The following is a 22,197-nucleotide window of genomic DNA, read 5'->3' as shown; positions in this document are numbered from 1 at the left end:
GTAGAGCTCTGTGCTGACAGCTCAGAGCCTGGAGCCTGCTTCATACTCCCTCTCTCTCTGCCCCTCCCGTGATCATGCTTAGTCTCTCTCTCTCTCTCTCTCTCCCTCTCTCAAAAATAAATAGGCATTAATTTTATTTTTGAGAGAGAGTGAGAGAGCAGGAGCGGGAGAGGGGCAGAGAGAGAGAGGGAGACACGGAATCTGAACCAGGCTCCAGGCTCTGAGCTGTCAGCACAGAGCCCAATGCCAGGCTTGAACTCATGAACAGAACCGTGAGATCATGACCTGCGCTGGAGTCCAACGCTTAACCGACTGAGCCACCCAGGTGCCCCTAAAGCATATTTTGAGTAAGTTAGTGCAAAAGTTCAGTGGACCAACTGGTGAGGCACCAGCTTGTGATGAGTTCCCCAACTAAGGCATCACTGGGCTTCACCTCTGTGCAGCCAGAACCAGATGATGGCAATATTGTCCTCTTAACAGTTGCAGCACTATTCGCTTGTTGGTGATAGATGGGACAAAAGTAGGGTCTTCTTTGGTAACTGAAGCTGCCTGGGGGCTAGCATTTTGTATGGGTCTGGTCCCTTCTGTGCAGCCATCATGACCTCCCTCTCCAGCCCTGTCACCTGCTCACCTCAGCAGGAACACTGCCTCCAGATGCCATGCAGCGCACCAGGGTGACTTGACTGGGACCGTGCAGCCAGTGTTCCAACTCCACGAAGTAATCTTGAGGTCATCACGCCCACTACAGACAACTTCTGTTGTATTTTTATACACTTGTAATGAAACAATCTGGAAATGAAATTAAGAGAACAGCTTCATTCACAGTAGCATCAAAAAGAATAAAAAATACTTAGGAATAACTTAACCAAAGAAGTGTTAAGACTCGTAAACTGAAAACTAAAAAAAAACAAAACAAAAAAAAAACTGTTAAAATAAATTTTCTTTTTTTAAAAAATGTTTATTTATTCTTGAGAGAGAGACAGAGACAGAGACAGAGGGAGAAGGGGAGGGTCACAGAGAGAGGGAGACACAGAATCCAAAGCAGGCTCCAGGCTCTGAACCGTCAGCACAGAGCCCGATGCGGGGCTCGAACCTACAAATCAGGAGATCGTGACCTGAGTTGAAGTCGAACGCTTAACAGACTGAGCCACCTAGGCGCCCCTAAAATAAATTTTCAAAGACCTAAATATATGGAAAGATATTCTATGTTCAAGCATTAGAAGATTTAATTTAACTTAATTTTGTTAAGATGAATACACTGCTCAAATTGATCTATAAATTTAATAAAATCCCAATCAATATCCCAGCTGCCTTAGTTGCAGAAATTGACAAGCTGCTCTTAAAATTCATAAGGAATTGAAAGAGGCCCCAAATAACCAAAACAATCTTGGAAAAGAACACAGGAGGAGGACTCACATTTCCTGATTTCAAAACTTACTACAAAGCTACAACAATCAAGATAATGTGTTACTGGCTTAAGACTAGATACATTACAAACCAATGAAATAAAATTGAGAGTCCGGGAATAAACCATGGTCTATGGTCAATTGGTTTTCCACAAGGGTGCCAAAACCATTCAATGGGGAAAGAATAATCTCTCCCAACAAAAGGTGCTTGGTGAACTAGCTATTCAGATGCAAAAGAATGAAGCTGGATCCCTATGTCACAGCATATATAAAAAATCAAATTAGAGCATTCATCTAAATAAATGTAGGCGTTAAAAATACAAAAATTTTAGAAGAAAGCATAGGAGTGAATCTTCATAACCTTGGATTTGGCAAAGTAGTCTTAGATATGGCCCCAGAAGCATAAGCAACAAAAGAGGAAAAAATTTTTTCTATTTCATCAAAATTGAAAACTTTGTGCTTCAAAGGGACACCTTCAAGAAACTGCAAAGTGCAAAAAGTGTACACAGAATGGGAGAAATATTTACAAATCATATACCTGATAAAGGACATGTACACTTGTACCTAGCATATATAAATAACTCTTAAAGCTCAATAATAAAAAGACAAATAACCCAGTTTAAAAACGGGAAAAGATGGGGCATCTGGGTGGCTCAGTCGGTTAAGCGTCCAACTCCAGATTTCGGCTCAGGTCATGATGTCACAGTTTGTGAGATTCAGCCCTGCGCTTGGGATTCTGTCTCTTCCTCTGTCTGTGCCCCTTCCCTGCTCTCTCTCTCTCTCTCTCTCTCTCCCTCTGTCTCTCAAAATAAACTTTAAAAAATTTAAAAATTAAAATAAAAATGGGGAAAGGATTTGAGTATACGTTTCTTCAAGTGGCTAATAGGAATGCAAAAAATATGCACATTGTCATCAGTTCTAGAATCAAAGACTTCGAAAATAATGTGTTAGAAAGATAGGGAGAAATGAGAACACTCATGCATTGCGGCACTACGGAAAACAGCCTGGCATTACTTTAAAGCATTCAACATTCAGTCACCATTGAACTCAGGAATTTCACTCCTAGGTTTAAACCCAAAAGAGTTCAAAGCATGTGTTCAAACATTTGTACAGAAATGTCCATAGCAGCATGATTTATAATAGCTAAAATGTGGAAACATCCCAAATGTTTATGTGGCATATCCACGTGGTGGAATATTAGTCATAAAAATGAATGTGGATAAACCTCTAAAACATGTTAAGTGAAAGAAGCCAGTTATAAAAGTCTACATATTCTGTAATTTCATTTATATGAAGTGCCCAGAATAAGGAAATCTATTTAGTGAGAAAGTAGATTAGTGTTTGCCGAGTGCCGGGGGGGAAGGATGATAGAGGGGTGATTTGTTTTTGAGGTGATGAAAATATTTTGTTTTATTAATGTTTACTTATTTAGAGAGAGAGAGAGCACGCACATGTGGGGGAGCGTCAGAGAGAGAGGGAGAGAGAAAGGATCTCAAGAAGCTTCCATGCAAAGCCGGATCCTGCCATCATGAGATCATGACCTCAGTTGAAATCAAGAGTAGGTCGCTTAACCAACGGAGCCACTCAGGTGCCCCGGGATGAAAATATTTTTTTATGTTTATTTATTTTTGACAGAGAGAGAGAGAACGAGCAAGAGAGGTGCAGAGAAAGAGACACAGAATCTGAACCAGGCTCCAGGCTCCAAGCTGTCAGCACACAGCCTGACGAGGGGCTTGAACCCACAAACCGTGAGATCATGACTTGAGCCAAAGTTGGACACATAACTGACTGAGCCACCCAGGTGGCCCTGAAAATATTTTCAAATTGACTGTGGTGATGGTTGCATAAGTTTGTGGCTAGGCTAAAAAGCATTGGACTGTGCACTTCAAATGAGCGAATTGTATGGTGTGTGAATTATATACCAATAAAGCTGTTTTTTAATTAAGGCAATGATAAGGAATTACATTTAAAAAAAAAAAAAAGAGCAAAAGATTTGAAGAGGCAATTCCCAGAAGAGGAAATGCAAATGGTCGATGCACATGAAATGGTATTGACCTCATTAGTACCAGGGAAATGTAAAATAAAACAAAGATCACCTTTTTATTTAACTACATCAGACTGGCAAGAATTTGGAAAGAATACAACATGATGCTTGAAAAAAGGCGAAGAAATGGTTTTTTCACACATTGCTAAGTAGAATTTAAATTAATAAACGTTTTTGCAAGGTATAATGTCCATATCCATTACATTTAAAGTACTCCTACTCTTTCACTTCGTGTTCCCTTTTGAAAGACTCTATGTCCTAGAAATAACGCATGTGACTATACTTAGAATCACTATTGCAGCATTGTCATGCAAAAAGCAAATGCCAGGGTAATGGCCCAGTTTGATCCAATTTTTGTAAAATCAAACAGCAAAAAAAAAAAATTATGTGCATGTATATTTGCATGGAAGAATATATCCCAAGCTGTTAATATCTTGGGGGGGGGGGGGCGTGTCAGATAATGATGGACCTGCCTTTTGTGTACATCCTTGCATTGTTTTGTTAGTTTTAATGAAAAAGGCATTACTTTTGGGTTTTGACGATGAAGAAAAAAAATTAAGAAGAGGAGGTGGGTGGAGGAATTAGAAAGGAAAGGAAGGAGCTATTTTTGCGGCTGTTTCTGTGTGCGCTCCTTTTACAGATAGTGCGGCAGGGCCGGGCGTCGCGTCTACGCGCGGGATTACAGTAACTTGGTTGTCAGTGATGAGTCAGAGTGCGTGGTGCTGATGCTGCTGCCATTTCATCACCTCTGCGAGCGCAGCATCCATTCCTTCGCTCTCCTTGCGCCTGGGCCTACCTCGCCTCGGGCTCCCAGGCCAGCGATGTGCTCGTGGCCGATCTAGATCCGGATCAAGCCACGCTCTCCGAGGCCTCGGCTGGGCGCCCCTCTCGCCGCCCAAGGCCGGCCCGGGCCAAGGAGACCTGCTGATCCCCGGCTATGGAGGCCATCTGGCTATACCAGTTCCGGCTCATTGTCATCGGGGATTCCACGGTGGGCAAATCCTGTCTGATCCGCCGCTTCACCGAGGGCCGCTTTGCCCAGGTTTCGGACCCCACCGTGGGGGTGGATTTTTTCTCCCGTCTGGTGGAGATCGAGCCAGGAAAACGCATCAAGCTCCAGATCTGGGATACCGCGGGTCAAGAGAGGTTCAGGTGGGAGCGCAGCCGGGGCCGCGAGCAGTGGGAGGGTCTTCGGGGCTCGCACAACCCCTGGGAAAAGAGGACTTCCTGGTCCTGGTCGCGGCCCCTTAGGGACGATACCGAGCATCTGGGGATTTCTGCTCAAGCCCACCTTCAGCTACCTGGGAGTTCAGTGCGGGGAAAGAAGCGCCCTGGCCGGGAAGGCCGGGCAATGATACGTATTGCTTCCACCACAATTCCACCGATGTGCCCCTTGCTGGCTAACAAACTAGCTGGAATTGATCACTGAAATTTATCAATCTCAGTCCTTATACTACATACTTTCAAACATGTTCCCAGGTCCACCTAACATAACTGACAGACATAGATAGGTGGTATATAGCGACAGCTACATATAGACCTAGACATAGATATAGATTTATAGAGAAACACACACAGAATTACATGAAATAGATACTGATCATTGATTCCTGCTCGCCACCAGCACACATTCAGTGATTATCCACTGCATGCCAGGCGCTGGGCTTGTTTCTGGGGAAACAGCCCAAGGAAACACACAAGAGGATGCCTTGTAAACAAAACAGACACAGGCCCTTCCCTCTTAGAACTTCCGTGCTGGCATAGTGGGAGGAAATACATAATTAGCAATGATACAAAAGAGTGTCCTGTTCATATTTGTATGCTCACTGCTTACTATAATGCTTCACATATAATGAGTAATCAATGAACAGGTGTAATTTTCTGTCACAACCCTTTGTTTTCCCTTTGGAATATGTATCATGTGTAATTATATGTGTGAACACAGAGAAGGCTACCTGGAGAAGATGAGGCCGTGATGAGTAGGAGTAGCCCAGCAGAGACAGGAAAAGCCCAGGGAGAGAAAACAGTGTACACAGAAAACTTGGAGAGAACAATTTGAGCTAAAGTCACATAAAGCAGCAGGAACTGGACCCACAAAGGACTCAATAGCGTTTATGCATTTTCAAATATGTTTATGATTATTTGTTTACTTGTTGAACACTAATTCCACACAGAAAATACTGGTTAGGTAGTTGAAGAAGAGGAGATGCAAGAGTTCACTACAAACTTGAGGTGTCCCCACCCCCAACCCCACAATTCCACAAACTATAAGTGAAGAAAGGTGTATTTTTTATATTTATTGCAATCTCTGTATGAACAGCCTTTTCATATCCACTGCCTATTATTTATTGGGTGATCTTGATTTGTAAGAGTCCTTTACAGATTATTAATCCTCCTCTGTCATGTACGTTGTGAAATATTTTCCTAGCTTGTCATTTGTCTTTTAACTTTAAGAAAAATTTTTGATGTATGGAAGGTCTTAATTTTTATGTAGCCTCATGTTGTGTTTGGAAAGGGCTTTGTTACAGCTTCCTCATTGATTTCCTGAACCAAGTTGTTCACAAATGAAAACCTTTGTTCATGTTGAATTTTCTGATTACACCTACCATTCTCCTTTAAACATAAGGGAATCAGAAATGCTTTCCATCTCCAAGGCTTATTTGCTTGGTTGAACTCATTCGTAGCATTTGTCCTTATCATCATCTAGCTTGGACTTTAATTCCCTGGATGATGTCTGTTCTCTTATCACTGGGCCATTTGTACTAAGCCTTAAGCTACTGAGTCACTCATTGTTTATCTTTTTTTTTTTTTATCCAAGGAGACAGAAAACCTAAAACTAGACGTAGATCAAAAAGCACAGTACTTTCAAGCAAGTAACTGTAGAGACAAAAATAGTTTGACACCCTCTAATAAGCTCTAATATGCTCTAGGCAAAGTACCGTAACGTATGCAAGTCAACAAGTTAAAATATAGGCAGCTTCTCCTGTTTAAGAAGCACAGCACATGTATAATAGGTTTTAGAGATATTCTAATTACATCGCTTTAAATAAATTGTCACTTTAAGGGGAAGTTTTGGCTCTTTAAGCAGTTTTTCACAGTGGTAGCTCCTGAGTCAGCCTCTCTGAAATGTGTCAGGACCTCTGCAGACCATTCTTCTTTTTCCCATTCCCACATAGCCTAAGAAATAAAAAACAAAATGCATTTCTCCTCAGAGATGCACATAGCAGTAAGAAGTGGGAAAAATGGGGCCTATTGTAATATACCTCTATATACTTATAAACATGTTCTGTTGACTCTCATAAGTTCATGTTTAATCTTTTCAAATCCTGTTTCAACTACGACAGTTTGTAATGAGCTCTCCAGGTCAGAGAACACTTTGGCATTTGTTATTTCATTTTGCTACATAATAACCTGTGGCTTAGGTATCCCATTTTGCCACGGTGGGAGAGTGGGCTGTGGTTCTACCTGAACTGAGGGGAAATGCCTGTAAGGCCATGAGCATTCATTTCTAGAAGATGCCATCTCAAAGTTTTGGCCAGATGAAAATCTATGTAGTATTATTACACAATGACATCTGCATTCCATTGTTTAAGAAAAAAGAAAATCATCCTTACTAAAGGACTGTGTCCGTAACGAGACACGCTAGAATACACCATCTGAGTTCATTGAAGGACAGGAGTTTGGGCACGGCCTTTATTCTTTACTTCTTTCTTGTGTTTTAGATCCATCACTCGCGCCTACTACAGGAACTCAGTAGGTGGCCTTCTCTTATTTGACATTACCAACCGCAGGTCCTTCCAGAATGTCCATGAGTGGTTAGAAGAGACCAAAGTACACGTTCAGCCCTACCAAATTGTATTTGTTCTGGTGGGTCACAAGTGTGACCTGGATACACAGAGGCAAGTGACTCGCCACGAGGCAGAGAAACTGGCTGCTGCGTACGGCATGAAGTACATTGAAACGTCAGCCCGAGATGCCATTAACGTGGAGAAAGCCTTCACAGACCTGACAAGAGACATCTATGAGCTGGTTAAAAGGGGGGATATTACCATCCAGGAGGGATGGGAAGGGGTGAAGAGTGGATTTGTACCAAATGTGGTTCACTCTTCAGAAGAGGTTGTCAAGTCAGAGAGGAGATGTTTGTGCTAGTCAGCCCTTTTATTTCCAAAACGTGCTCTCCCACCTGAACTTAAAAGTGATGAAAATGAAGAGAATCCTTGCGTGACTGAAGAGAACTCAACCTCCATTTTGCATACAAGGGAGCCTCCTTCTCCAGGGGTCTTGGACAGGCCGTGGAGGAGTAGATGTGGGAGCCTGGGTGCTGGGAGTGAGGGACTCATTTCGGCGACTGTTTGTGGCCCATTGTGAGTGGACCACATGTCAAGGGGCTGAGGCTTGGGGAGCTGGGCCCAGAAAAATACAACCACAGACAGGACAGCTATTTCTTGGTATTTCAGCTCATTCATAGGTCACAAACATAAATCTGTAAAGGGGAAAAAAGTATCACATTGGAAACAATAAGCCAAACTAAAAAAGACTACGACATCAACTTAATCAGTGAGAATACCCTACACCAAGTGTGTGTGCTGGGTTGGGTGCACAGGTACCAATTAGCTTCCAAACAGCTTGTCTGTAAGATGAGGGGCACGGACCAGCTATTTACTAAGACCGTTTCGAGGCCTGTTGTTCTAGTAAAAATGCCGTGTGTATGAAGAGGGAAGCCATTATATGTATTGCTTTTATCACATTCCAGAAAATGTACACCCTTATGATGGAATAACCAACCGTGTGAAAGAAATTGTGCCATGCAAATTACCATATAAGTAGAAGAAAGGAACCCTGTAACCCATGCCATGCCCTCTTCCCTCAGCCCCCCAGCCCAGATCATGCCCGGGGTTTCTCTGCAGGGGCAGCGGCTGCCTAAAAAGTGCACAACCTGCCTGTCCCTTCAGGTTCCTGGCGACAACAGTACAGGGACTGCCTCTGCAAAGAGCCCTGAGGCAGACATTCGCTCAGCAAGAGGCACCACCGGCACCCTCACAAACACTTCACCGTCACTTGAATTCACAGCAGGCCTCTGAGGTTTTCTTCCCCATTTTACAAAAGAGTGGTGGATTGGAGTGAAGGTCTCCTGACTCCTAGTTCTTGTTCCTGCTGTCGGGTGAATGAACCGTTATTAATTTGTTTACTTTGGAAGAGCTATGACTGTAAATAAATGTTCTCGACATGTTAGGGTGTTTCCTTATTGCTTACGACTCAGCTGTCATCCTGAGGGAACCTGGGGATGAAACGAAGGTAAAGCCATTTCAGGTATTACTGACAAGCAGGCTTTAAACGAGTGAGTAATTGCACAACTAAAAACACATTAAAACTGTGTGCGCCACAAGCGTTCTTATCACTGAAACACGGTGGACATGTTAGCGAAAAGAACCAAATGCAGCAAGGGGGAGTGGGATGGGGGGTAAACACTCAGCTCACAAGGACCTTGGCTACCTGTTTGCCATATACTACACGGGGTTCTTGTCTACCCTAGAGTCAGCTCCTAATTCTCAGGTGAGCAGACGTCTAACTGCATCAGAAAACTGAAATGGTTGGCTTAAGGTTCCATTACCTTCTTGAAGAGAGGTCATGCTTTAAATTATTTTTCAGATTGTAGCCAGCTGAGCTAGGCAAAAGCCATACTTTTCACAGTAAGAAAACAATTCTGAGTAGTCAGGTTTCTCATATCCATTCTGACAGGAAAGCCTGACAATGGTAAATTGCTTTGAGATATAATACTGAACTTCGGTATGAACGTGACTGAATCTGAAAGGTCGGGAATTTGCTTCAGCCACAAAGAAGAAGCCAAATAACGAGAATTACGGAAACAAACCACCTTGGACCAACCTGCGGCATCGACTACAAGTGAAGCTCTCATCCTGTCTACATTCATTTCACATGACCTGGCCTGGGCGGAGTGATTAAGTGGCCAGCTTTGTGGTTTTAGAAGGCAAATAAAAGATGGTGAACAGGATTAACACACAATTTCATCAACTACTATGTTCAATTGTATCAAGAAGATTCTGAAAGCAAGATTATCCAGTAGATAAATGAGTTTTTTCAGTGGCTTCTGTCAGTTCAAAAAAAAGATAGAAACAAAACTTCTTTATGGTTTTCTTGTCTAAGACACTATATGTATACTTTTTCCATTCCTTGCATTTTTTAAAGGCAGGTTTAAAAATACTCAGCATAGGATCCAGCAAAGGTGGCTGAGCTTAATTGCTTAAACGAGTTCTAGAAACTTTAAAAATCATTTTAGTAGAATTCAGTGCTGTTGTCACTGCAATAAGTGGGTTTTAGAAACTGAGTGTGAAAAAATCAGGTGTTAATACAATACTAAGGATAAAGCTTTAGAAGCTATTTTACTACATAGGTAAAGAAAAGATCAACTAACTTGTAACAAAGACCACAACTGCATGTTGGATTGGATTGTCTCATATTCCAGAATAAAATGTACTGTGTACTTTTCCTCACTTTGTTGTGCATTGTAATGAAATGTGGAAAAATGTTTTCTTTAGCTGTATGTGAATGAGAATTTGCTTGTATTTAGTAAAATGGTTGATTATGTGACTGTGAGATTCCAAGTGTGTGTTGTAGCTGTTTCCAGAGTCTGTCACCACAGTAGTAACCATTGTAGGTTATCTGTTATGTACGACATACACTATGCAAAAGAGTCTTCACTGGTATCTCAAAGCCAGAACAAGAATATGAGTTTTGAAAGTTACGTAATCATCATGTTGAAAGTCACAGAGACCTCACTACAGCCTGAGAATCCCATGACACCAGGTAGCTGTTTACAACTATTGTCATCCCTGGAAAGTCTTCTTTTCCACAAGCTAAATTGTCTCAGCTGTTTTGAGTCCTACTCTATGATATCCGTTTTGTGTCAGGATCACTTGGAGTGTGGGGCCCAGATTGGAACACAAAAGTTCAGAACACTGCCTGTGGTTGATAGTGCATATTTAGGGGAGGGGAAAAAAAAAAGGGAAAGATGTTCGATTCTGAGTCTGAGCATAGGAAGGCTGAATTATGCACAGCTTTATCATTTTTATAGTCATGAGTGAAGGAAGGAGGAAGGAAGGTAGAAAGGAAAAACCAACAATGCAACAGCATTTCATATAGTTAACATCCCATTCTCCTTAAAACACTCCTTATAATGCCAGGGTCTGATCATCTTTTCTTTGGTTAATTCCTTTGGTGACCTTATTCTGTCCTGTGTCTGTAAATAGCACGTTATAAGCCAATGAGTCCTGAATGTATATCTCCAGCTTGTCTCTTTCCCATGGACTCCAGACCTTTATAAATAGCTGCCTACCCAGCATGTCCACTTGAATGTCTATCAGGCATCAGAAATTTAACATGTCCCAGACCAAGCTCCTAATCTTCCTCCCCAAATGTATTCTTCCCATAGCCTTTCCTTCCTCAGTAAATGGCGACTTTGTCTTTCTGTGTACTTTTGCCAAAAACCTTGGAGTCTTCCTTGACTCCTCTCTTTCATAGTCCACATGGGATCTATCTGGCTAGGCTGGCTCTACCTTAAAAGTAACCAGAATCAGACTCAGGTGAAGATGTTGAAACGTTCTTCAAATGCACCAAGCACATTCACACCTCAGGACCTTTGTACTTGCTCTTTACTGTATCTGGAATTCTCTTTCCTGAGATGACTGCCTGGATTTCTCCCTCACCCCCATCAAGTTCTGAAACCAACAGCCTCCAAAATCTGCAAGCAGCTTCCTGATTCTCGAGAAGATGTAGCTCCAGAAGTTGTCCCCGACAGCTCAACGTAGCATGTAACTCCTTAGTCTTCCCTGGAGAACAGCAGAGTTTCGGTATACAATAAAGGGCAGAGAAACTTGGGAGGAGAGAATGGAAAACCTGGAGAGTGTAGCTTCACAGGAAGGAGTGGACAGTAGTATCACCATGCAGCAGTGGATTCAGAAAGCTAATGACTAAAATATATCCATAAGATTCAAGGGAGCCGGAAGTCACGAGCGACCTTTGTCAGCACAGCGTTGGTGGAATGATTTCTGCCTATATCATGCCCCTTAGGGTGTTGTTCTCAGTTCTGTTGGAAGTCCAACTCTTTCCTTCTTTTTTTTTTTTCCAGTTCTTTTCCTTGCTCTCCGTGTTCTCCTCTCCCTAGACAATCTTACCTTTGCTCGTGACTTCAGTTATTGTTTTGGCATTGAGGACTCCCCGATGGAGGACTCCAGCCCATTCTTTTGAGCGCTATACCAATACGGCCAACTCGCCCACTGAACACACGCACAAATTCCTCAGACTCAACATGTCCAGTATGAAACCAGCATCTATCAGAATGTGTTCCTTCCACCCCAGTCTTTCTCATCTCTATAAACGAAACCACCATTCAACCCTTTGTTCAACACAGAAACCTAGCAGTCATCCTTAATCCCTCACTTCTCCCCACCTCCTGTACCAAATCCATCTCCACTGCAGCGCCATTGCTATCACCTATGTCCAGGCTGCTGCCAACTCTTTCCTGAACTACTCTGTTATCTTCCTAAGTGGCCACCTTACTTTCTGTTCCTATTCCCAAAATACATTCTCGACATAACAGCCAGAATGAATGGTCTTTTCAAAACAGAAAACAGATCAAGTCATTCTTCTGCTTACTACCCACCAATGGTTTCTCATCACATTTAGAACAAAATCCAAATAAACCTTACGTTTCTTAACATGACAAGGCCTTGCAAGATCGGGCCTCTCTGCCTACTTCTCCAGTTGTAAGTTCCACAAATGTCAGAATCTTATTTGTCTTGTTCACCATTGTTTCTGCAACCTGTGACACACACCTATTTTTCAATAACCAAGAAATATTTGAATGAATGGTTGTTTTATTCCCCTACTCTAATCCAATGCCCTTCACTATTACTTCACTTCAGTAAAATACACACATGGCCCTATCCTAAAGTATGGCCAAATTTTTTCTTTTATTTTGAGAGACAAAAAGAGCACAAGAGCAAGCATGAGTGGGGGAGGGGCCGAGAGAGGGAGAGAGAGAATCCCAAGCAGGCTCCAGGCTGTCAGCACAGAGCAGGACACAGGGCTCGATCTCACGACTGAGATCATGACCTGAGCCGAAATCAAGACTCAGACGTTTAACCGACTGAGCCACCCAAGCATCCTATGATGAAACTTTATGTAGCCTCTGAAACCTGATTACAGGTTCTGTTTGTCTACTCTATCCCATGAACCCTATTTTAAACTTCTCGAGGACCTTCAGGCAATCAACCACCATCCATTGCCAGTCTATCGATGCACCCTTTGACTTTGTTTCGCTCGCTCTTTCTCCTGGCTGTTGTGATGTCTGTCAGCTGGATTCAGGTCATCAGTTCCTAAAGAATATGATTGGTAACAGTTTGGTCTATTTCCGTCTACATGATTTCTTTCTTTCTTTCTTTCTTTCTTTTTCAAAATGTTATTTACATGGTGGGTAAGAGTATGGATTTTGGAGTAAGACCATCATGGGTTCAAATTCTGAGTCTACCCGTTAATATATGTGTGATTGAATTTCTCAGACTCTCAGGGTACCACATACACTAAACTGGACAATGATAATATTTAATTCATAGAATTGTTGTGAGAATGAAATGACATAATCCATATAAAGTACCTAGCACTTGGTAAATGTCACATCGTAAACATACTCAGAAAATGGGTGTTTTATGTTTGCACCTAATCTTTTTCATAAATTGTATTATGTAACACACTGTGCTATTACCTTTTGCACACATACAGTATATATTTCGTAAATATGTGAGAGTAGGAGTTGTCAGTTTTCTGTTTATTATTGTATCTCTACAGTCAATCAGTGCCTGATACATATTTGTTGAATGTGATCAGGAAAAAAAGGTAGCTGACATACTGAAGATGACAGACACAGAAGAAATCTGGGTTTTTGATGATGCCATTGAGCTACAGATTTGACTACCCTTGGAGCCACTCTATCTTAAGACTATTACATGAAATAATACATCCCTTTTTAGTTTATGCCATTTTGTTCAACTTGTAGCTGAAGGTCTCCTAACTGATACAATAGCATTATACAGGAAGTTATTTAATTCCCATTGCTGCTTTAAAGTAATTCTGCGATGTATACATACCTTTGAGTATTTCACCAATTATGTCAAGTCAAAATCATAAAAGTGGAATTTATGAATCAAAGAATATACACCTTTCAAATTTTGATACAATTATTCAGATTGCTTTGTAGAAAGCTTTTACTGAATACCCACGAACAGTGTGTGATAATGTCTATAATGAGTATTATTGTCAATCTTTTAACTCTGCAAAACTGAGAGGTGAATAATATATATTTTGTAATTTGCATATATTTGGCTAATTGGTTTTCTGTCACTTGCAACTGAAAACGGGACTAATAACAAGGTGCTGACTTTTTTCTTATTAATTAATAAATAAGATTTCCTTACATATGGAAATAAATTCTTTATCTACCACATATGTTATTCTATATTTTTTCATGTTTTTCAGACTTTTAACTTTATTTATGGTCTTTGGTAATATAAAAAGAAGTCTTTAATATTTCATAAATAATATCATTATTAAATAATTTAACAATAAATAATATTTTGTTTATTAATCATAATTTCACACATTGTCTATGAGAATCTGGAAACGGTTGTCTCCAAGTTGGGGAACTGGGTGGCTGGCAGACTAGGTGCAAAGAAAACTTAATATGTATCAGATAATATTTTATAACTTTTGATATTTATACCATGTACCTCATATATATATAGCCTGTTCTCTTGATGTTTTATGGCAATACTGTTAGTTTTAGATAAGCCTTCTCCACCCAAATACTAGAAAACCATGATTTCCTAAAATGCATTTAGGGTTCCTTCAGGAATTGACTTCTGTTTAATATGTGGAGGTAGGAATAAGAACTATTCTTCCCAAATGGCTACTTACCCTACACTATCCATAAAATACTTCATTCTTTCTTCAATGATCGGAAATTCTACTCTTTTCAAATATTGACATACATATGGGTTTTTGGACTCCCATTTTATAGTTCATTAATCTGTTTGTCTATTCCTGCCCTAATACTACATTGTATTTTTTATTACCTTTTTTCGCTTCAAAACTTTCTTTGATATTCTCATGCAGTACATTAAAAGTTAAGAATAAATGTGTCAATTTATTTATCCACTCATCTGTTAAAAAAGCCAGACACAGAAAGGAAACAACTGCATGATCTCGTTTATATGTGGAATATAAAAAATTTAAATACATAGAAGCAGAGAATAGAATGGTAGTTACTAGGGGGTGGGGAAGGAGGGGAAATGGGGGAATGCTGGCCAAAGGTTACAAAGATGCAGTTATGCAGAATGAATAGGTTTTGGAGATCTACTGGACAGCATGTAGACTATAGTTATCAATAGTGTATCGGATACTGGAAATTTGCTAAAAGACTAGATTTCAGGTACTCACCACACACAATGGTAACTATGGGAAGGGATGGATATGTTAATGAGCTTGACTGTAGTAATCATTTAAGTATAGACAGATAGATATAGATATATCGCCATGTTGTACACCTTCAATGTATACAATTTTTGTTATAAACATAAAAAATAATAAATGTGTCACGTTTTCCCTCAGGCAGGGTTAGGATTTTGATTGCTTTAATTTACTGACACTGATAGAATGTCATTCCGTTAATTTAATCCTTGTTTATGTCCATCAGTTAATTCTTATAGTTCACTTATAGGATTTAGCTATTGTCTGTTAATTCCTAGATATTTTATAATATTTACATATCATAAATATTTGTATTTTATTTGAATGGGTTCTTTTTCTCATTACATGCTCTAATTGGTCAATTGCTAGTGTGTAGAGAACTGTGGATACGTGTATGTTTACATCTTGTATTCAGACACTATACTAAATTCTCTTATTACTTCAGTTTTCAATTGATCTCTTCTGTTTTCTAGGTGGACACTGTAATCCAGAAATAATAATTTTCTGGGGCACCTGGGTGGTTCAGTCGGTTAAGTGTCTGACTTTGGCTCACGTCATGATCTCATGGTCTGTGGGTTTGAGCCCCGCGTCGGGCTCTGTGCTGACAGCTCAGAGCCTGGAGCCTGCTTCGGATTCTGTGTCTCCCTCTCTCTGTGCCCCTCCCCTGCTCACGCTCTCTCAAAAATAAATAAACATTAAAAATATTTTTAAAAATTTTGTGTGTGTGTCTTTTATTTTGAAAGAGAAACAGAGAGTGGGGGGAAGGGCAGAGAGAGAGGGAGACACAGAATCCGAAGCAGTCTCTGAGCTGTTAGCACAGAGCCAGACGCGGGGCCGAACCCACAGACTGAAATCTTGACCCGAGCTGAAGTCGGACACCCAACTGACTGAGCCACCCAGGCGCCCTCATTAAAAATATTTTTAAAAAAGAAATAATTTTCTCTCTTCCTTTCTAAAATTTATACTTCATTTCTTCTTCTTTTCACACTGACTAGAACCTGGATTACAATGATGATTGTACTCCTGTACTCCTGTAGGAGTACGCTAGTATATATTGGGGCTTTCCAATGGGAGGCAATTTTATACAGCATCTCCTCAACTTATATGACAAAATAAGTTGACTAAGAGTTCATTGTAAATGTTGTTCTTTTGTGTTTTCTTTCAGGTTGTGGCACTATGGTTATTCTGGCCTCGTGAAATCATAAAATGGTTGAAAATGTATGTCTTCTTTTTCTATATCCTAGAATACTTAACAGAGTGGTCTGCTGCTGGAAACTCTGATAGAATTCACCCATAAAAGCTTTTCGGTCCAGCATTTATCTTTCTTTCTTCTTCCTTCCCTCCCCCGTTTTTTTTATTTCTTCTTCTTTATTCTTCTTGTGGGGTTTTTTGTTTGTGTTTTTGTTTTTGGAAGAAGAGGGTATAGATCTTTAGCAACCCTTTCATTTTATTTCAGAGTTATGGTTAGATTCAGCTGTAAACCATTAGATACACTATTTTGTTGTTCACATGTACTCCTTGTCCTTCTCTGGAATAGGATTACACTTCCCTCCTATGATGTGGGCTTGGCCATGTGACTGTCAGCGCCCTAGCGGGAAGCTTACCTATCCGACTGGATTCCAGACCCACCTGGACCTGTGGCGGCCACATGGCACAGGGATTGGGAGGGACTACCTTAGCAGCACACAGCCTACATCCTGGTGAATGAATTTTGGTAATTGACACATTTTCCTTGAAAGGTATCCATTCCATTTAAATTTTCAAATGCATTGGCATACAGTTGTCACATTTAGTATAGCTTTAAAATCTCTGGATTGGTGCACAGAAACCTCTCGTTTGTAATGCTTTGTTTATGTTTTTGTCTTTATAATTCAGAGTTGTTAGAGGCTTATCTATTTTCATCAGTACTTCAAAGAACCAGTTCTTGGTTTTATCAATTTTGCTTATTCTGCATTCTAATTTATTAACTTTTCACGTTATCTACATAAACATACTTTGTCTTTTCTCATGTGAATATTTCTCTGGTTCTTCATATGCCAAGTAATTTTTAATTGTACTCCAAACATTTTCTAATATTATGCAACTCTGGGTTTTGTTTAAATTCTATGGAGAATGTTGATATTTTTGTTTTAGCTGATGATTTCTCTGGAAAAGTTCAGGTCACACATTCCAACCTGTCCTCTGTGGGCTGTTGTTCCAATACTAGTTCAGTTTTCAAAGCTTTGGCTGAACCACTTGGATGGTTCCTGTGCTCGTGCACAACACAGTAGCCAGTCCAGAAACTGGGCAGTTGTCTATCCTTTTGTTCAGCTCTTTGGTATGCTAATTAGAAACACATAAGAACCCAGGAGTTTGGTTGAGCTCACGGGGGTCACTTTCCCAAGTTCCTCCCTCTTTCCAGTTCCCAGGGGCTTCCCCTTTCCTGTGCTTCAGCTAGAAATCCCAACCAAGCTGGGACAGAATGGCTTGAGATTGAGATTAGGAAGGGGTGGCAGTGATTGGTAATGACAAGGTCTCAGGTGTGACTGTGGGAATAAGTGGCTAAGGAATGCTCTCGGAGACAGACAAGATCACTGGAGGGGAGATGAAGCAGGAGAGAAAGACTATTCCCCTAAGAGACAGATCATCCTTGACCTTTATTGATGGAGGCAGCAAAAATCAGTGGTTGGACATTTGGGTTTTTTTGAGTTTGGCATCAAGGGGTCATATTTTAATCTGAATTCCATTTTCAAGCTTACTAGTGTTCTCATTGCATTAAATCCTAAATAACCTGTAATTCTAGCTTTGATTTCTTTTTACCTCAACATTATTTCATAGTATTTAATTTTGAAATGTTGTGGATTTATTTTAAAGTATTATTAATTACTAATTTATATGAGTTATGATCACCAAATGTGACCCAGATGATTTGCCTGCAAGTGACTACTGGTGTACTAAGACTTCCACTAATGTTTTGATCCATTTTTTTCTTGAATTCCTAACATTTCATATATTTTGACACAATGTTATTTACCAGATACATGTTCACAAAGGTTTCATCTTTATCATAAATGGTACCCTCTACCACTGCAACAGGATCCTGTTTTAAATATATGAAAGTAGAAAGAAAAATTAATTTAAGGAAACAGGAAGTTGAATTCCTACTACAAACCCCCTGGTGACCGGATTCTTTGGAACTGAAAACACAGAAACATCAAACACCAGAATGAAAGATGTTAACAAGGCAGAGTTTTTACTCTAGTAGAAAGCCCAAAATTTGATTCTCTAAAACATCCCTTGACATGTCATTTAGTGTTCAAAAACATTTTTCTAAAAGTATGTTACTCTGAAATACTTTACTTATATTAATTACAATTTCATAGAAATATTTCCTGGGGTAGAAATAAGAGGGCAGAGTAATATGGATATGGTTAGTGACTACCATAACCAGTGTTCAGTATTTCAGTGTATTCCTCCACTTTTGAGTGCTTTAAATATTGGTATTTATTTGCCATTATTCAGTAATCATCTTTATTTTGTACCATGGCATATGCAGTCACACATAAAAAATTGGAGCTGTATAAAGCCACTGACCTTTTAAAAACTCTTCCAAGCTGTATTTTCTTTAATGTTTATTTCTGAGAGTCTGTGAGCAGGGGGAGGGGCAGAGAGAGGGAGACGGAGGTTCTAAAGTGGACTCTGTGCTGACAACAGTGAGCCCAGAGAGCCCAATGTGGGGCTCCAATTCAGTCATGAACTGTGAGCTCATGACCTGAGCCGAAGTCAGACGCTCAACTGACTGAACCACCCAAGCGCCCCACAAGTTGTATTCTTATTACATACTTTTCAAATGCCTCTTTCCTTGGTTATTACTATGGTTGAGTGGTTTTCCCTACAGTTAACTATATCTGGATTTCTCCTAGAACCCAGTTTGGACTCCATCTACTTTCAGGAGTTCCTGGTACAGCCAACTTTTACCTATAGGATAAGTAGAGGGTAAAGAAGGGGAGTATGATACCTGCTCCCTAGCAGGTAAGAAAGCAAGGGGTTCCATGCTTAGTTCCCAGCTTGTCTGCCTCCACCTGTCACTGACAGGCCTCCCGCCTTTTGACTTCCAGGATCATTCTTACTGTCTTGGAACTTGACCACTCCCTCCCTATGATAAAATGTATTATCCCCCCTACATTCCTTCCCCATCATCAGTCCACTTTTTAAACAAACACTGATACCAGTATTTCAGTGTGACACCAAATAGATACCGAAAAGCTCGAATTGTTACTTTGCTCTGGTATTGCAACCAATATCTATAGTGGAGTTGAAAATTAACGATCTAGGGTGAATTAAAACTTTAACTCTGGACTGAGACGAAATTGTGGCCCAATCCGGTCCAGACATGGGCTGAAGTAGCCAATGGTGTAGTTGTTGTCACCTGGGGTGTACTGATGAAAAGAAGAGACTTACCTGCTAACCTTTTGCTTTTTAATTTTTGTATTTTTCACCTTCTAGAATCCACAGGTTTGATCTGGGGAACATAAGCCCATTCAGACTAAGATGGATTAACTGAAGCAGCTAAAAGATCTAGAAGAAATTTCCTGTTTGGTCATGGCCTACCTCCAAATAAAGTATCCCCGAAAGGCAAATAGCTGTCATACAATCAACTAAACATAAAATTATTTGAAAACCATGACCAAGATGTATGGTCCTTTATAAACAAATTGCTCAGATATACTGTGCACACCAGGTCCATCCTTTATGTTTAATCTGACTGTAACTAAATCTGATACCAGACAAGAGAGAAGGACCAGACAAAAGTAAATTCTTCAAATGAACTGAGGCACAACCCACACCTGTTTTCATGTGTACACAGAACCCTGGGCCACCTTCCACTAACTCAACAAGAACAGCAGCTCTGCGCACATTTACCAAGTTCAAACACTTCAAGTCTCAAACTTCCCTCTCACATTGGTCGTGTAAGCAGTACTCTCCCTGAATACAGAACAGTATTAATATATAGAAAACATGGTTAATTAGCAGGCACATCAAATCTATGATGCTGGTTGTGGTTACAAAATTTCAAACTAAAAAGTGTAAAAATGAAAAATGTTATCGAGTAGTTTTGGCCACAAGCCTAAGAAGTTACTCTGCAAAGCCTTCCTCAATAGTTTTGCTAAATTTATGGCATCACTTGGTTTTGGGTTAAGGAGAAAAAAAACCTCTCCAATCCATCATATAATTGCAAAACTTTGGAGGCTACTTGAAGTCTTCCTTTCACCTAATCCAGACAGAGATGCTTCCATCTGGCCCTTTAAAGTATCCGAACCTTTACTACCTTTTTGGCAGACGCGGTTATTAGCCAGGGGCCTTATAAAAGGAAGTAAACCACTATCAAACACTGGGCCATAATTAGGCAAGATCCAATGAGCTGTGAGCAAGAGGTATGCAAACCCCCTTTCTCCTTCGAGGTAGGGAACTGACCCTGGATTAGCTTTCTAGCTCAGCTCCCCTGGAAAGCTGACAAAAGTGCACCAGCAGCTGTGTGACCAGGTGAGCCTGCTTCTGGTAAAATGCCCTGGCTGGCACCTTGTGTCCAGGCTGAGGGCTGAGTGAACGTGAGTGTCCGTGAGGAGTTACAGCTCGGGCTCCCTGAGTACAGTGTACCTCCTGTTACTGGGCCCTGCCCCTGGCCAGACCTGTGGATGCTATGCACAGGGGACTGATCTAAGATGTAGTGGTCCCCTTGCGGCTTCTAAGCCACGGTGGCTCCTGCAACCTCTGTGTGTAGTCTTAATGTCCCATGTGCTTCAGACTACATTGGTGTGAGACATAGCCTATCCAGGGCTTTGGAGTTTAAATGTATATTTGAACCCAACACCAGCTATGACAGGTATCACACATGCACTCAGCCAGTGTCTTCAGACACAACACAATCCCACATTAGCACTGAATAGGCACAGACAAGGCTAGCAAAAGGGTACAGAATTAGAACCACCAAGACAAATCTTTAAGAAATGGTTCAAGACTTACAGGTGTCACTGAGTTTAGGGCAGAGAACAGGAGAGAAACGAAAGCATTACTCATGAAGGTATTGAATTTCAGTTAACATTTCTACCAAACTTAGCTACTAGTTATTGTGAAATAAAGGAGTGAGGCATCATGGTACAGAGGGAAGGAAATTCACCTAGGAACTGGATCTGGGTCTCATTCTGGCTATGTGGCTCTGGATAAGGTCCATCAATATCTATATGGCAGAGAAGGGCAGGGGCATGGAGGCAGGTTCCATCATCCCCTGCTATCTCTACTGACAAAACTACTCTCAGTTAACCCTGAAAATAAAAACACTAGAATCTTGCTCCTTCCGTTTTTGGCAAGTCTCGGGAAAAATCCTAAATACAAGAAAAAGCCTTACGTAAAAATGTTAACTACTGAATTATTTGTTACCCATAACGGAGAAAAAATTTTAAAAACACCCAGATGTGTAAATGTGTACCACAGTTTACTAGAGTTCACCCATTAGTATACTACTGTGGAACTAGTAAAGTGATGTTAATATAACACCACTACAAATAAGCAAATTACATGCTAAGCAAAAAAGGTAGAATAAAAATTATAAAGACAAAATTATTTAAGTTATATTTTAAAAAACTTATGCATAAAAAAGAAATGGAAGACAGCATTGTTAAGGGGACTACAAATGGAATTTCTTTTTCCCATTTTCTAAATTTTCTCAAAAGAGCATGTGAATGGGAAGATTGTTCAATATCAGTTTCATTTCCAAAACACTTATTATTCAGGCCAAGTTTTGAAGGGACTCTTTTGCCCATATCCTTTCTGGGTATACTGTACTAATATTAAGCTTGAAAATATCATGTCAAATCAGGATGGTTATGTTATTCTGAAACTGTAAACCCGTATAAGAGAAATGATCTGGCAGAGATGCTTATATATATTTGTTGAATTAAGTTTTGTTTTAACTCAGATCTCTAAACAGCTGCATTTCTTCATATTCAGTTCAATTTTCATGGACTTCAACCGACCAAATCATTCCTGTCCTAATATTAACAAGGACATTTTGTGACAATATACTTACCATAACAAGGTTTGGGGAAAAGTAGCACTTAAAATATCTCAAGATGTTTACAAAGTTGAAAAATTAAATATGGAAATTTAAAATTATGAAAAAACTGACTCAAGGAACTTTGGTATCTTTCAGATTTAACTCCTCAATTG

General features: G+C 40.3%; 1 protein-coding gene and 1 pseudogene across 1 annotated transcript; one reads left to right on the top strand and one right to left on the bottom strand.

Annotated features, from left to right (window-relative positions):
- Positions 1-365: 365 nt before the first annotated feature.
- LOC131502624 (cytochrome c oxidase subunit 5B, mitochondrial-like) lies at positions 366-783 on the bottom strand (annotated as a pseudogene).
- Positions 784-4,157: 3,374 nt separating this feature from the next.
- On the top strand, positions 4,158-7,685 carry RAB39B (RAB39B, member RAS oncogene family). The gene is made up of 2 exons (XM_058713491.1): positions 4,158-4,602; positions 7,173-7,685. The coding sequence occupies exons 1-2, from the start codon at positions 4,388-4,390 to the stop codon at positions 7,597-7,599; spliced, it is 642 nt and encodes a 213-aa protein (XP_058569474.1). The 5' UTR covers positions 4,158-4,387; the 3' UTR covers positions 7,600-7,685.
- Positions 7,686-22,197: the final 14,512 nt, after the last annotated feature.

Source organism: Neofelis nebulosa, chromosome X (genome assembly GCF_028018385.1).
Source record: "Neofelis nebulosa isolate mNeoNeb1 chromosome X, mNeoNeb1.pri, whole genome shotgun sequence".
Classification (NCBI taxonomy): domain Eukaryota; kingdom Metazoa; phylum Chordata; class Mammalia; order Carnivora; family Felidae; genus Neofelis; species Neofelis nebulosa.
Note: the sequence above shows the minus strand (reverse complement) of the source record. Positions and strands in the feature narration are given on the sequence as shown.